Source organism: Ictidomys tridecemlineatus, chromosome 5 (assembly GCF_052094955.1).
Source record: "Ictidomys tridecemlineatus isolate mIctTri1 chromosome 5, mIctTri1.hap1, whole genome shotgun sequence".
Classification (NCBI taxonomy): Eukaryota; Metazoa; Chordata; class Mammalia; order Rodentia; family Sciuridae; genus Ictidomys; species Ictidomys tridecemlineatus.
Window position 1 is genome coordinate 14435635 of NC_135481.1, and position 13864 is coordinate 14449498.

Consider the following 13864-nt stretch of genomic DNA (forward strand, 5'->3'; position numbering starts at 1 on the left):
TCACACCAGGGTCTGTTGAGCCCCCCAGCCCCTCACCACTCCCACCAGGTTTGGCCTGGAGCTCATGCTTGGGACCCTGGTGATAAAGTCAAGTGTCTGATCACAGCCAGGCACCCAGAACACACTGGATCCAGACTACATTCCCCACAGGTGGGGAAAGGGTACCCAATGTAGGAAGTGAGAAGGACCCAGGCAGCTTCCAGACAAGGTGAGTTCCATTTGCGCTGATCTGCAGTTTTAGAATATGGGACTACCCAGTGCAGTGGCACACGCCTGAAATCCCAGCAGCTCAGGAGGCTGAGGCAGGAGGATCAAGAGTTCAAAGCCAGCTTCAGCAACTCACTGAGATCCTAAGCAATTTAGCAATACCCTGTCCCTAAATAAAACATAAAAAGGGCCGGGGATGTGGCTCCGTGGTTGTGTGCCCTTGGGTTCAATCCTTGTATGTATAAATAAACAAATGAATTAATTAAAAAATTAAATGGGATGACACTTAAGTTGAGGCTTCAGGCAAATTTGGGAGATAGAGACAAGTGAATTTCAAAACCCAGGGTGTACTCAGATTCCCCCCAGAGAAAGGAACACAGAGAGGAGGCCCCAAGGGCTGAGAAAAAGTCAAGTTCATGGACCCAGTGGGGCATCACAAAGCTGGGGTACGGGGGAGGACACAGGGTTCACCGAGGACCTCCATTTCCCTGGCTTGGCATGAGCAGGAACTGTGGGGGGTTCGAGGGGCAGGCTGGCTTAAAGCAGACAGAGGCTGGGCTCAGGTGTTGTGGGTAATGCCTGGGAACATCCAGGTGTGGCTCCTGGTGGGCTGAGGTTAACTCAGTCCCTGCCCATCCCCTTCTTTGATGGGAATATGTGCAATCACTTATTCATTAAGCACTCAGCCACTGAATGCCTACTATCTGCCCAAGGCTTTGGCAGGATACCAGGATGAAGAAGGGGATACCACAGCTCCATCCCCTAAGAGCTCCCAGGCTAATGCAGATCAGCACTAACAACTGCCACATGGCACAGCTAATGGCAAGTAGAAGCTAGAACCAGATGCTTCTGGGGAACACAGAGGAGGAGCATCACACTGGGAAGTCAGGAAAGACCTCTTGAGCTGGTGCAGCAGCCCCAGGAGGGGATCTGAGGGTACGGCAAGAGAAAAGGCCCCAGGGTTAAGGGAGAGTACAAGCATCCCCGGTTATCTGCAGTCTGGGTAACTGGTAACCAATATTGGTCTGAAAAGATCAATATTCATCTTGGATCTTTTGATAGAAAGAGACCACATTCACACAACCTTTATTATAGGATATTGTTATAATTATTCTGTTTTAGTATTAGTTGTCATTGTCGATCTCTTACTGTGCCTAATTTAGAAATTAAACTTTATCATAGGTATGTATATACCAGAAAAAAAGTTTGTATAGGTTTGGTACCATCCACAGTTCCAGGCATCTTCTGGGGGTCTTGGAACACATCCCCCGTGGATGAGTGGAGACCACTGTATACAGTTTGGCGAATTCTCTGCAGTTCAGTGTGGAGGTAGTGTAGGGTATGCAGCAGCAGCTGGCCAGGTGGAGCCTGAAGGCCAGAGGCCAGAGGCAGACAGTAGGTGTCCCAAACAATCGCAGTGGGAACAGATGCCCTTAGGGAGCCTGGTTGACTGGACAAGTTTTCCCAGAGTCGGTGGGAGAGACACTGGTGACCCCAGGTCAGGTGTTTAGGAGAATTCTGAGGAGTGAATGCAGGCCAACCTGACACACTGACTCCATCATTTACTGTGTGTTCTCAGACAGCAACCTAATCCCTGATTTCCTCATTACTTGAAAGAGGATAATGAAAGTATCTATATCTCCTGTGGAGATAAAAAACCATGGTATCTGCCAGATAACAAGCAGTTGATGAAAGGTAGCTCTCGTCACTATTGCACCCTAAGCCACCCAAGTCCATGGTAATGCTCTCTGCTGCGCTTTAGCCCTGGGTTCATAAAACTGCCTGAAAACAGGCTGCTTCCTGGCTCCCATCCACCTCCCTGCCTGGTGTGGAGACTCAGAGGGCGGCGCTCTATGAAAGAGGCTGTCAGGAGGTTGCCATGGTGACCTCCCAGCTGGGCTTTAGGACTTAGGGAGGGAACTAAACCTACTTTCCTTTCTCTTTCTTTTTTTTTTCTTTTTTTACTAGCTATTTCAGCTATTCTAAATATTTACTGCTAGGTGATTATTGCACATCTCGAAAACGCTGAATGATTCCTTGGCACACTGCAGAGAAAAACTGGAAACAATCCAAAGCTGGCTGGGTAAGTATGGTCCATCCATGCAAACGTGTACTGTGTGGCTACTAAAAATGTTATAGATCTGGGTAACTGACAGGAAACTTGTCATGACAAGTTATTAAATTAAAAAAAAAAAAAAGAACATGTTGGGGAACAGCATAAATCTTGTAGTACCATCCGTGCAAAACTGCGCTGAGCTTAACTGCTCATATTTATGGACAGAAACAATGTTGGGAAGGCTGTTTCCAAAAGCGTTCACTGTGGTTCTCTCCAGACAGAGTGAGGCCAGCAAATCTAGGGGTTTGCTCTACTGCCTTTTTTCCACTGTCTTCCATCACCAAAATTGGCCCACCATGGATTCATGGTGGTGGTGATTATTTTCCAAAGCAACCATGCTGCTAAAAGGAAATAAATGAATGAGTCCTTCACGCTTAGCCAGTCTTGGAAGACTCAATCATATCAGCCAAACCAGGGACAGCGGAGGTCGGCATGCCCTCATACCTCCACTGAGAAGGTCATGTGTGCTCATCATGCCTGCTGGCCCGGGGGGCATCTGGTCAGCTGGGGCCTGAGTCCTAAAGCCTAGTGTCATGCATTTGAAAAAGTCATCCCATTTCCTAGAGCTGAAGGCCTCAAGGTCGCCCTCAGTCATCACCATGAGTGGAGGTAGAGGAGGTCAGGAGAGGCACATGCTGGACGGGACCATAGACTCTATGGAGCACTTGCTGTGTTCCAGCCACTGTGTCATCCCTGGAGATCCAAGGCAGACATGGGTCCACCCCCTGGGATCCATGACCTAGTGGATGCAGGGCTCCAGGAAGGGCTTGAAAATGCAAGCCCTCATTGTTCCTGAAGGTTCTCTCCTTTCTCGTGGTCCACACTTCATACTCTTTTGAGAAAATTATGTGGTCCCCTCCAGTTGTCCTGGAGGACTCCACTCCTTGGCATATTCTCAGGCCCTCCAAAGTGCACTGAGCCCCAGCCTTTCCTCCTACTGGTCTTGCCATTATACCTACACTCTGTCCCTCATCTCTGTCCCAGACATAGCAGGAGCTTTCCACCTCCAGGCTTCTGTGCCTGCTATTTGTCTGGCTGAGAATCTCTTCTTTCACCTTCTCCCATGAATGAAATTCTACCCATTCCACAATGCTTTGTAGAATACCCTTTTTTTTTTTTTACTGCATGACCATCACAGTTTTTTTAGTCCAAAAATTAGTTTATAACCTTTTGTTGTGTAATTCTGTTCCTCATACAGCTACAAAGGTTAACAGTAGCAATATATTCAACAGGAGGCACATTTGTCTTTTCATGCACCGCGAGGGAGCAGAGTCTAGAATTCTCAGCACATGCGCATTGTCAGCATATTTCCCAAAATCGTCTTGCATGGTTCGTTTAGAGCACTGCAGTGTGAATGGCAAACACATTTTATATGTGTGGTGCTGAGGATAAAACCAATGATAGTGGTGCAGAATCTTCAGAAACAGAAGATTAAATTTTTTTCTATATTTTTTAATTGGTTCATTATGGTTGTACATATTGATGGGATTTGTTGTTACATATTCATACATGCACACAATATAACAATATAATTTGGTCAATATCACTCCCCAACACTTCCCTCTTCCTTCTTTGCCTCCCCTTCCCCCACCTTGTTCCCTTTTCTCTACTGATCTCCCTTCATTTTTAGGAGATCTGCCCCCATCTGTGTTTTCCTCTCTAGCTTCCACTAGAGAGAAAACCTAGGACCCTTAACCTCCTGAGTGTGACTTGTTTTGCTTAACATGATGATCTCTAGTTCCATCCACTTTCCTGCAAATGCCATAATTTCATTTTTCTTTATGACTGAATAAAACTCCATTGTGTATATACACCACATTTTCTTTATCCATTCATCTATCGATGGACACCTAGGCTGGTTCCACAGTTTGGCTATTGTGAATTGTGCTGCTCTACACATGGGTATGCAGGTATCACTAGAGTAAGATGACTTTAATTCTTCAGGGTCAATTAACCTGATTAAATTAAATTTGTATGTCCCTACTTCACAACACTGTAGTCAATTTTATCAAATGAACATTTCAATCTATAATGCACAAATCAATAACAACTAATGTTTAATTTTTATTTTTCAGACCAGAAAAATGTTTGCCAAAGTGTCAGGAAGAAATGAAGTGCATTGATTTGGACTATTCAATTTTAACACATACTCACAAGTATTCAATGCATTCTAATTTTGCACTAAAGACAGGTTAGTAATAAATTATTTTTAAGTAATATTGGCATAATTTAAAAACAAAACTGCTTCACATAATGGCTGCACCCCATTTTTTTTCAAAAACATTCAGCATAAAATCTGCAATGATCATGGGATAAAATACAGTGAAATTAGCTTCCACTCTCTTCTGTGGGTTCTATGGGAAGGGTGTATGCCATGTCAGGCTCCTGGTTTCCCTCAGTCAAAATAGACCAAGTCTGTCATTCATTGCTGTCTGTGGTGCCCAGGCCAGGGCTGGGCACAGTTACTGTTCAGTGAATGTTTGACTTCTGATTCCCACTGTAGTCAGAAGTCTAGAACAAGGTCTGACCACACTGTCTAGCTCTTTCCACCCAGTGCTTCCTATATTGCCTTCATGAATACTACACTTCAGTGCCAAAACTGTGCGCTTTGCTCTAAAGTTTTCATTTCAGAATTGTTAAACATCTGAAATATCAGCTGGGCCTGGTGACAATATACATATAATCTCAGCAACTAGGAAGGCTGAAGCAGGAGGATCTAAAGTTTGAGGCCAGTCTCAGCCACTTGGTGAAATCCTCAGCAACTCAGTAAGACTCTGTCTCAAAATAAGAAATAAAAGGACAGGGACGTGGCTCCATGATGAAGCACTTTTAGATTCAAGCCCCTAAAAAATCTGAAATTTCAAACAATTCAAGTATTTAAAAAGTATGAGTTTTTAATATATTCTGGATATTAATCCTCTGTCAGAAAAGTAGCTAGCAAAGATTTTCTCCCATTCTGGAAGCCTCTTTTCACATTCTTAATAGTTTCATTTGCTGTGCAGAAGCTTTTTAATTTGGTGCCATCCCATTTATTAACTCTTGGCATTATTTCCTGAGCTCTAGGGGTCTTTATTGAGAAAGTCACTGCCTGGGCCTAAAAGCTGGACTGTTGACCCTATGTTTTCTTCTAGGAGTGGCATAGCTTCGGGTCTAATCCCTAGGCCTTTCATCCCTTTTGAGTTGATTTTTGTGTAGGGGGAGAGACAAGGGTCTAATCTCATTCTTCTAAAAATATTATACACAGTTTCCCCAGCACCATTTATCACATATTTTCTCTCATATGTGAAAGCTAGAGAGGAAAAAGGAAAGGGGTGGGGAGGGGTAGCTCATGAAAATCAAAGGTAGATCTGCAGAGTACAGGAAAGGGACCAGGGGGAGGGAGATGGGAAAGGAAAGGGGGAAATTCTGAGGAATGATATTGCTCAAATTATATTGTTATATTGTGTGCATGCACAAAAACGTGAGAACAAATCCCACCATTATGTACAACTATAATGTACCAATAACAAAAAATGAGGGAAAAAAATGTATAAGACAATTGTGAAAATTCAAACACTGGATATTTTCTGATGGGAAGGATCAGTTGTTAAGATGCAGTCACAGGATTCTGGTTACACGTTTGACAGGACCCGCTGCATTTAGAGATGCTTACTGAAGTAACTGCAGATGAGCTGACAGGATGCTGTGGATGGGCTGCAGCCAAATCCCACTGTGATCCAGGGGCCTGAGTGAGGGTTGGAGATGAGACCAGAGGGGCCAAGAGCAGGTCATTGGTAAAGCCAGGCTTGGAAGTTCATTATCCTCATCTCTTAAGGTGTGTCTATGCTTTGGAAAGGGGAGACTAACAATGCAAAAATAAAATAAAATAAAATAAAACCTGAAATGGGAAAGGTGTCCTGGGGCCTGCTGGGAGGCCCCGTGGCAGCAGACGAGGAAGACTCTAGCAAACGTAGTTATTAGTCACACACTTTCCTGGCATGCGGAATATCAACATGACAGTTTTGAAACTAACACAGGAAACATTGCATCAGAATCTCCATCTGAACAAGATAAAACTGAAGAACTTAAAGACAAACCAGAAATCCTTTGGAAACAAGAGTGATGATGGCTCCTTGTAAATTAAAGACAGCAGTCCCCCAAGAAAAGCCAAGGCCTCGTCGGTGGGAAATAACGGAAAATATCACATACAGATATTTTCTTGCCATTCCCCAACTAGGGTAGAGTCAGGAAAAGATTTTTCTAGAAATTTTTCTAGGAAAAAAAAATCATACTTGTGACATCAGTATACTGCCAACATTCTTCTGTTTCAAGAAGTATCAAATAATATTTCCCCTTCAAGATTTTATGACGAAATTTTGTGTTTGTGGAGTGTGCAGATTTGGGTTTTAGAGACATCCTTTCGTTTGTTTTATCCACTAACAAACAGACCATAATAATAATAATGTCTATTTTTGTGAGTTTACATTTACTTAGTGTTCTAAAATGTTTTGTATTTCAAATGATCAAATATTTGGGTCTGTTGTCTTTAATTTTGAAAATACCTTTTTGTAAAATACAAATATTTATTAAGGCGTTATGTGTCAGGCACGCGAACAGCTCTGGTGTTTTTCACTGCAGTGGGTGGGAAACAGCTACTTGCACCCATCCTCCCAGCTGGAAGGGTGGGTGACGGGAATCTCAGCTCTGGATGTGCATCAGGAGCACTCAGGGAATGTTTTTAAATGCTGATACCTGGCTCAGCCCAGCTCAGGTAACTGTCTCAGAGCATCTGGTGATCGCAAGTGGGCCCAGGTGATGATGCAGCAGTTAGAGTTAGGACCACTGAGATTGTTGGTCCAAAGTAAGAGAAGTGGAGCCCCCCAGAGCTGGACTGCCTGACCCTATACATAGAACTGGGTGCCCAGAGCCAGCCTGGGTAGCCTCTTCAGGGCTCTAGCTACCTGCTCAGTTGGCCTCTGGGGGGCAGGTGCAGCAGGCTGACTCCTCCCCTGAGTCTAGGAAAGAGCCAAGGAAGGTGACTGTGGCTGACATCCCCTCAGGCTCCTGGGGAAGGCACAGGCTCCCTCCATTTCTTCTCAAGCTGCTAATCTGATCAGAAACTTAGACAGAGATAAGGCAGCTGCCTGCAGGAGCCAGCCCAGGACACAGTGGAAGGAAAGGAGGAGGAAGGGAGGGAGACTTGGGGCCAGGCTGGTGCCTTCACATGTCCAGAGGCAGTGAGCTGGGAGCAGAGAGGCCCTCAGGGTGGAATGGAGACCCCAGACAGGAGCCTTTGGGAGACAGCTTCCAGCTCCAGCACCATCCCTGCTCCTTGGGCTCTGAGCTCCCCAGGTGCAGTCTGAGGTTCAGATCCTGGCCTGGGGCAGGGGGTTAGGGGAGGCTGCAGTTAGGGTGCAGACTGGGCCTGGAAACCCACCCTGGCCGACAGCCCCAAGCCCAACCGTGCAGCCTAATGACCCAGGTCCTTCCCTAGCTGGTCTATCTTCTATCTCAGGCCTTTAGAATCGGGGTCCCTGCAGTAGCCTGTTATCAAGCCCAGTGGTGATTCTACTTGTGGCCAAGGGGACACAGAATCCTGAGCCTCTGGGCTCACTCACTTCACCAGGCCTTGACTCTATCGGGAGACAAAAAGGGCAGAAGATCAAGGAGCTCAGGATGGTCCCAGATGAATAAGGGGCAAGCAGGTGGCCCAGCGGATGGCAGGTCCTGCAGGAGGTGTGCCTCACACTCACCTCTGCAGCCGCTTAGTGAGCTCCTGCTCAGTGCAGGGTCCCTGTTGGAAAGGGTGCAGCCGTCCTGGCTGCCCTCGCAGAGTCCCTTCTTGCAGAGGAGATAGGCACACCTTTAAACTGTAGGAGCAGCCAGAGTAGGAACTTCAAGGGGTGACTGTCTCTTTGCACAGCCAGCTGGACATTCCTCGGGTGACACTCTATATAAATCCACAGGGGTCATCTGACCACAGACCTTGTCCTGCCCACACTGCCCCAGCTGCCCACCTCCTCCCCCACCTGGAAAAGCTCCCTTCCCCCTTCATCAGCCTCCAGACCTCTCCCCTCCTCTGACCTCTGCTGCATCTCAGGCTGGGTGGTGCTCCTGGAGCAGGTCCGTCCCCTCCTGGGTGGCAGGGCTTCTGTCTCATTCACTGCTGGGTCCTTTAAGTCGAGTACAGAGCCCAGCACTCGGGTGTGCTAGGAGAAGACCTGCCCAGGGGCTCAGGGCTTTCAGAGAAGGAAGACTCAGAGCAAGGAGGCGGGGTGATCAAGAGGCCACCCAGGGGTCCCGAAAGACAGTGAGGACTTGCTTTAGCAGAAAAGGGAGCTGTGTTCCCTGGGACAGTCAAGGACCAGAGTGGGGAGGAAGCTGACAGGCAACCATCAAGCGGAGACCTACTGGCCCTGGGTTCAGAGACAAGAAAAGGGAGTACAGCACAGCGTGTGTACGTGCATGCGTGCGTGCGTGTGTGTGTGTGTGTGTGTGTATGCATGCACTGGGATAGGGGTGGGAAGTGTGCTAAGACAGGCCAGGAAGCAGCCGCCCTAGGGACATTCCAACTCCAGAGCAAAAGGCTCCTGAGGGAGGCCCAAGAAGCGGCTGCACCTCCCTTCTCCAGTGATTTGCCTTCCTGAGACACTTTCCTCAACAATCATTAACACCGCTGGGGGTGGGGGGTTGTTAACCAATAAATTGGTGGTAAACCGTTCCACATAATTATTACCCAAAGAACACACCTCACAGGGGAGGGGGAAACGGTCAGGCAGCCAAGGAGCCAGGGAGGTGTGGACTGGCAAGAAGGAGGGAGGTCACATAAACTGGGGGAGGGTACTGGCAGGTGCTCAGGGCCTCAGCTGAGACTAGAGGGGATCAGAGAAGGACCAGGGCCAGATGGGAAAGGGCATGATTTAGAGGGATCCATTATTGCAAGTGGCTCCACAGCCCATGAGGAGCTTAGGTTGGGGAGCTCCGGCAGATGCATCTACTCTGCCCACGACTACACCATTTTCACGGGTGATGTGGCGTTTGTGTGCCGAAGTCAGCTCTACCTGGCTGCGTCCTGAAGCCTCCCTGTGTCCCTCTCTCTCCTCCTCTATAAAATGGAGATGATGATGTTGGTTGGAAATCACAGTTATTCAGCACTTCATCTACCTAAGCCCCTATGGGCACTTTACATGCCATTTAATTTCTACAACGTCCCTCTGGGTGGACACTTTCATAATCCCCAGAGTAACTGCCTCTTTGATGTGTCTGCACACTGGTCAGAACATCAGGGAAGTCTTGATGCACAGCAGGTATTCAATAAGCACCTGGTGCACAGTAGGTGTTCCATAAGGAGCAACTGCTGCTCTAACTGTTCTATGGCTGAGCCCCTGCCTTCTCTGCCCTGCCCCTGGCTACAAGATAGACCACAAGATTTATTTTCCTTCCTCCTCACCAGGACAGATGGTATTTTTCCTGCTAACCCAATGTCATAAGTAAACATCTCACAATATTTGAATGCAGCAATGGATGAAGAGCCCCAGTGGCAGAAATGTGGCACAAGGTCATCATTCGACCGTTATTAAGCACATTTTTTTTTTTTTAAGGCTGAAGCAAAATGCATCACTCAAAAACTCAGGGAGAATGGGAATAACGGATCCCTCTAAATCAGCCCTCAAGAATGTACCGCCAACTCAGGAAGATGCAAACAGCTCCTCCTGCCTTCCGTGGTCCTCTGTAGCCAGGACCACCTCCAAGGCTCCAGGCTGGCTGTGTGTGTGTGTGTGTGTGTGTGTGTGTGTGTTCGTGAGCGTGCATGCACACGCGTGCACACACACTGTGATGTGAGAGGTTGGCCCAAACCCAAGAGGGCCCAACAGGAAGAGGAAGCTGTGAGGAGTGACACTCGAGTGGGTGAAGAGGTTTCTCACTGTAACTGTCCCTAAACCCAAGCTGTTCCTTCCTGGCCTCAAAGCCCCAACTGTCACCACCTACTGTGGAAAATAATTCACTTTGTTCAATGGGGGGAAGCTGGGCCTCTAGATGAAAAGTGACAAGAAAAAAAAATCACTTCCATGATTTTTTCTCCAAATAGATGGTGCCACACAGCTGCTGTGGGTACGTGAAGTAGGGGGTACTGTCAAGGTGGAACAAACTTGGTGATAGGACCTCACATTTCTTGACTCTGGAATGTCATCCTGGGCAGGTATCTGGGTAAGGAGGCAGAAAAGTTGTCCCTCCTGTAGCCTGAGTCCAGGACTGCCTTCTAGATACCAAGACCAGAGATTTCACCATTAGAGATTCATTTCTTTGGATCTTTAAGGAAGGGCCCAAGGAACATGCTAATACTTGGGAAAAGGGAAGGTGTTGTGATGATCACGTGAAAACTCTCACTTTTTTCACACTAGGAGTTGAGTGCAGGGGCATATTACTGCTGAGCTACTTCTTAACCCATTTAATTTTTTTTAATTTTTTTTTCTTTTTAGTTGTAGATGGACACAATACCTTTATTTATTTTTATGTGGTGCTGAGGATTTCGATCCTCACACGTGAAAGGCAGGCACTCTACCTCTGAGCTACAGCCCCAGCCCTAATTTTTTTTTTCTTTCAAGTCAGGTCTTAATAAGTTGTCTGAGCTGGCCTTGAACTTGCGATCTTTCATCCTCAGCCTCTGGAGTTGCTGGGGTTACAGGCGCGCACCACTGTGCCTGGTTAAAACTCTTACAGAGGTCCAACCCGTCATTCCTGGACAAAGGGAATTCATTTACCCAATAACTGTCAGCAGCTAGAGTTTCAGGGGGACAAATTAGAGCAGGAAGGGAGGAGTGAGGGGCAGAGAAGTCATTTGTGTTAGGCTCATCATCAACAGGCAAAGAGCACTGGGCAAGGAGTCCAAAGACCTGGTTCAAGTCTGAGTGGAGCCATCCTTGGGAAGCCCAAAGGGACACTGTGTGAGCTGACCCTCGTGCACCTCCGTCTCCTCATCCTGGTGTGAGCAAATGCAGACAGTGATGCTGCTCTGCTCCTCCTCCGTGGCCCAGGAGCACTTGCCAATAATGAGCCCTCTATTCACAGTGGCTATGACCTCACCAATGGGTGAGGGGACAAAGGCAATGGGATGTACATACACAGTGGCATATCTGCACATTCAGCTGTGAAGAAGAATGAAATCCCATCATTTGTGACCTGCATGGACCTTAACCACATTAAGTGAAATAAGCCAGATGCAGAAAGACAAACACAGCGTGCTGAGCTTCGTGTGGAAGCTAAACAGATAGAGTAGTGATCTGAACATAGAACAGCCATCACTGGAGGCTGGGCAGGGGGTGCTGGGGGATAAAGGGAGGCTGGATTTGATGAGTATACCCTGTGCCTATGTGGAAATACCACCCTGAACCCCACTGATGTGTGCTATTAACACGTTAATCAAAAATGAAATAAAATATCAAATTTAAAAAAAAAGGGTGCCAGCATTGGCAGGCTCTGGTTGAGCAATGCTGGAGGGGAATGGGCACCCTCCAGGTGTTCACCTAGGGCAGGTATCATCCAACCCCTGGAGACCTGGTCAGCGCTGTCCTCCTCCCCCAGTAGGCCACTGCGACCACAAACCCAGGAGTGGAGCGGAGCCGCCCTATCAGGTGTTTTCCCTTTGAAAAGTCAAGTCTGAGGCCTTGGGACAATGGAGGGTGTTCATAGCACCAGGCTGCTGGAGCCCAGCCAGGGGCTGTGTCCCTCCCCTTCCCAGCCCTTGTCCAGCCAGCCACAGGAGCCTGGCCACTGGACCCGCAGCTTGGGCACCTCCTCTGCTCTTTGTGGGTCCTCAAGGAAATCCTGGGGCTGTGAGCCAAGGCGGGCCATGGAGGAAGATTGGTCTGCACCCATGAAAGGCCAAGGTGGTGCTTCCAGAAGAGAAGTTGCTGGAACACTGCTTCTAGGTTGTAGCCTAACACACTGGAGTCTCTGGACTTGACCAGCCTGCTGTGTGATCCTTGGCCTGGGATCAAACACGAGCGGGTCAGAGAATAAACCTAGAAAGTCCCAGTTCTGTTCAGTGGTACTCCAGCAACCGAGTCCCAGCAACCGTCCTGGGGACGAAGGTGAAGACGGCCTGGGTAAGCCAGACGGATGCTCCACCCTCCTTCACACACACACACACACACACACACACACACACACACACACACATGCTTTTTTTTTTCTCATTTACAATTAAAAACAAACAAACAAACAAAAGATTAGCCAGGTTCTAGAGAGGACGTGGACAAAAACATTTAAGAAATGAACTACTGATGTCCCCCGTGTCAGCAACTGAAGCCTTCTCCTGTTGGCACCCTTCTTCAAGGCCCACTCTTTCCTGTTGCTACCTTTCACCAAGAAAGAGACCAGGTGACGGACATCACTGAGCTCCTAGCTGGGAATAACGTTGGTCCCTGTTATGGGGGGCTGGGGGATAAAGGGAGACTTGGGGAACGAGCAGCTGTGAACCTGTCCTTCACAGAAATGTAGATCCTCGAGTCCAGCTCAGCCAGCTCCCCACCCAGGCTCCCAGGCTGGTGCCACCTGTTCCTTCCCTCCCAGAAGGCTCCCCTGTTGCCCCTGGGGTGACCAATCACCGTGCCATGGCCACCCCTGAGGTCTGATGCTCGACCTCCCCAGGGCACACCTGGGGTGCAGAATGCCAGGCACAGGGGCCTCCCCCTGGACTTCCTTTTCTCTTCCTCCCGCTTTGCCACCTTCCCCAGAGCCACTTCTTCTTTCCAGAAGTCCTCACCAGCCACAGCCCATCTGGGTTCCCTTTAGTCTCTGCGCTGACAGCTGGGATTGTGTGGCACAGCAGCGAATCGCTATGTGTTGTCTCTGTAGGACTTAAAACAAACATCCCCGAGGATGGGACCCTGTGACCCCCAGCACAGGGTCCAGTCACTCTTCCTGAGACCTAGGTAAGTGCCTGCGGAATGGAGACTATCTCCCCACACACCCCGTCTCAAGAAGATAAATAACCCTTTGGGTGATCACCAGGTCACATAAGCAATTGTCAAATGGGCACATGCATTTGCAGCCTCCAGTGGTTTTAGGGTCTTGCAGAGCATAGGACTGTGACCTAGGTCAGCCTTATTACAGTAGGAGCCTCCACACACAAAGATCTGGTGTGATGTGAGGAGTGTGGACCAAGCCCCCAATAGCAGTGCCGCGACCGATCCCTGCACCGTTATTCCTCAGTTCTTCAGGTTTTGAAGACATTTTGGTCTTTAAGAATTCTCTTCTCAGGTTGAATGTCCTTGGAAGATCTGAACCAGTGGACAGGTATGGACCCCTGATTCAGGCGAAGGGAGGTCCGTGGAGGGACAAGGGACCTTCAAGGGGAGGTAGAGGCCAAGATGACAGAGGCTCACTTCAGACAGGAGGGGAAACACCTGCGCCATTGAGCCAGACGGAAGGGAGGGAGGGGGTGCCAGTGCCAGGGTTGAGGAAGTGATGCAGTGGTTGAGAGCATCCAGGGAAGGGACTCTGTGGATGGTACCAGCAAGGGAGAGGGGACTGTACTCGCAGGAATGGGTTGGCCGTCCT

The 13864-nt window shown here is 48.3% G+C and overlaps 1 protein-coding gene across 8 annotated transcripts in view; it reads right to left on the minus strand.

The window, feature by feature from the left end:
* Paqr5 (progestin and adipoQ receptor family member 5) overlaps window positions 1-13864 on the minus strand; it is an 88596-nt gene that overhangs the window by 62617 nt on the left and 12115 nt on the right. For 2 of the 8 annotated variants that reach the window (XM_078049386.1, XM_078049382.1), the window contains exon 1: window positions 8387-8941. The exons of 3 other annotated variants lie outside the window; for them this stretch is intronic. In XM_078049386.1, coding sequence (XP_077905512.1) covers window positions 8387-8462 — 76 coding nt within the window. In that variant the 5' untranslated portion in view covers window positions 8463-8941. Of the gene's footprint in view, window positions 1-8055; window positions 8231-8386; window positions 8949-13864 lie in introns of those variants that run through there. 3 more of the 8 variants (XR_013438717.1, XM_078049387.1, XM_078049385.1) reach the window with 3 other exon arrangements.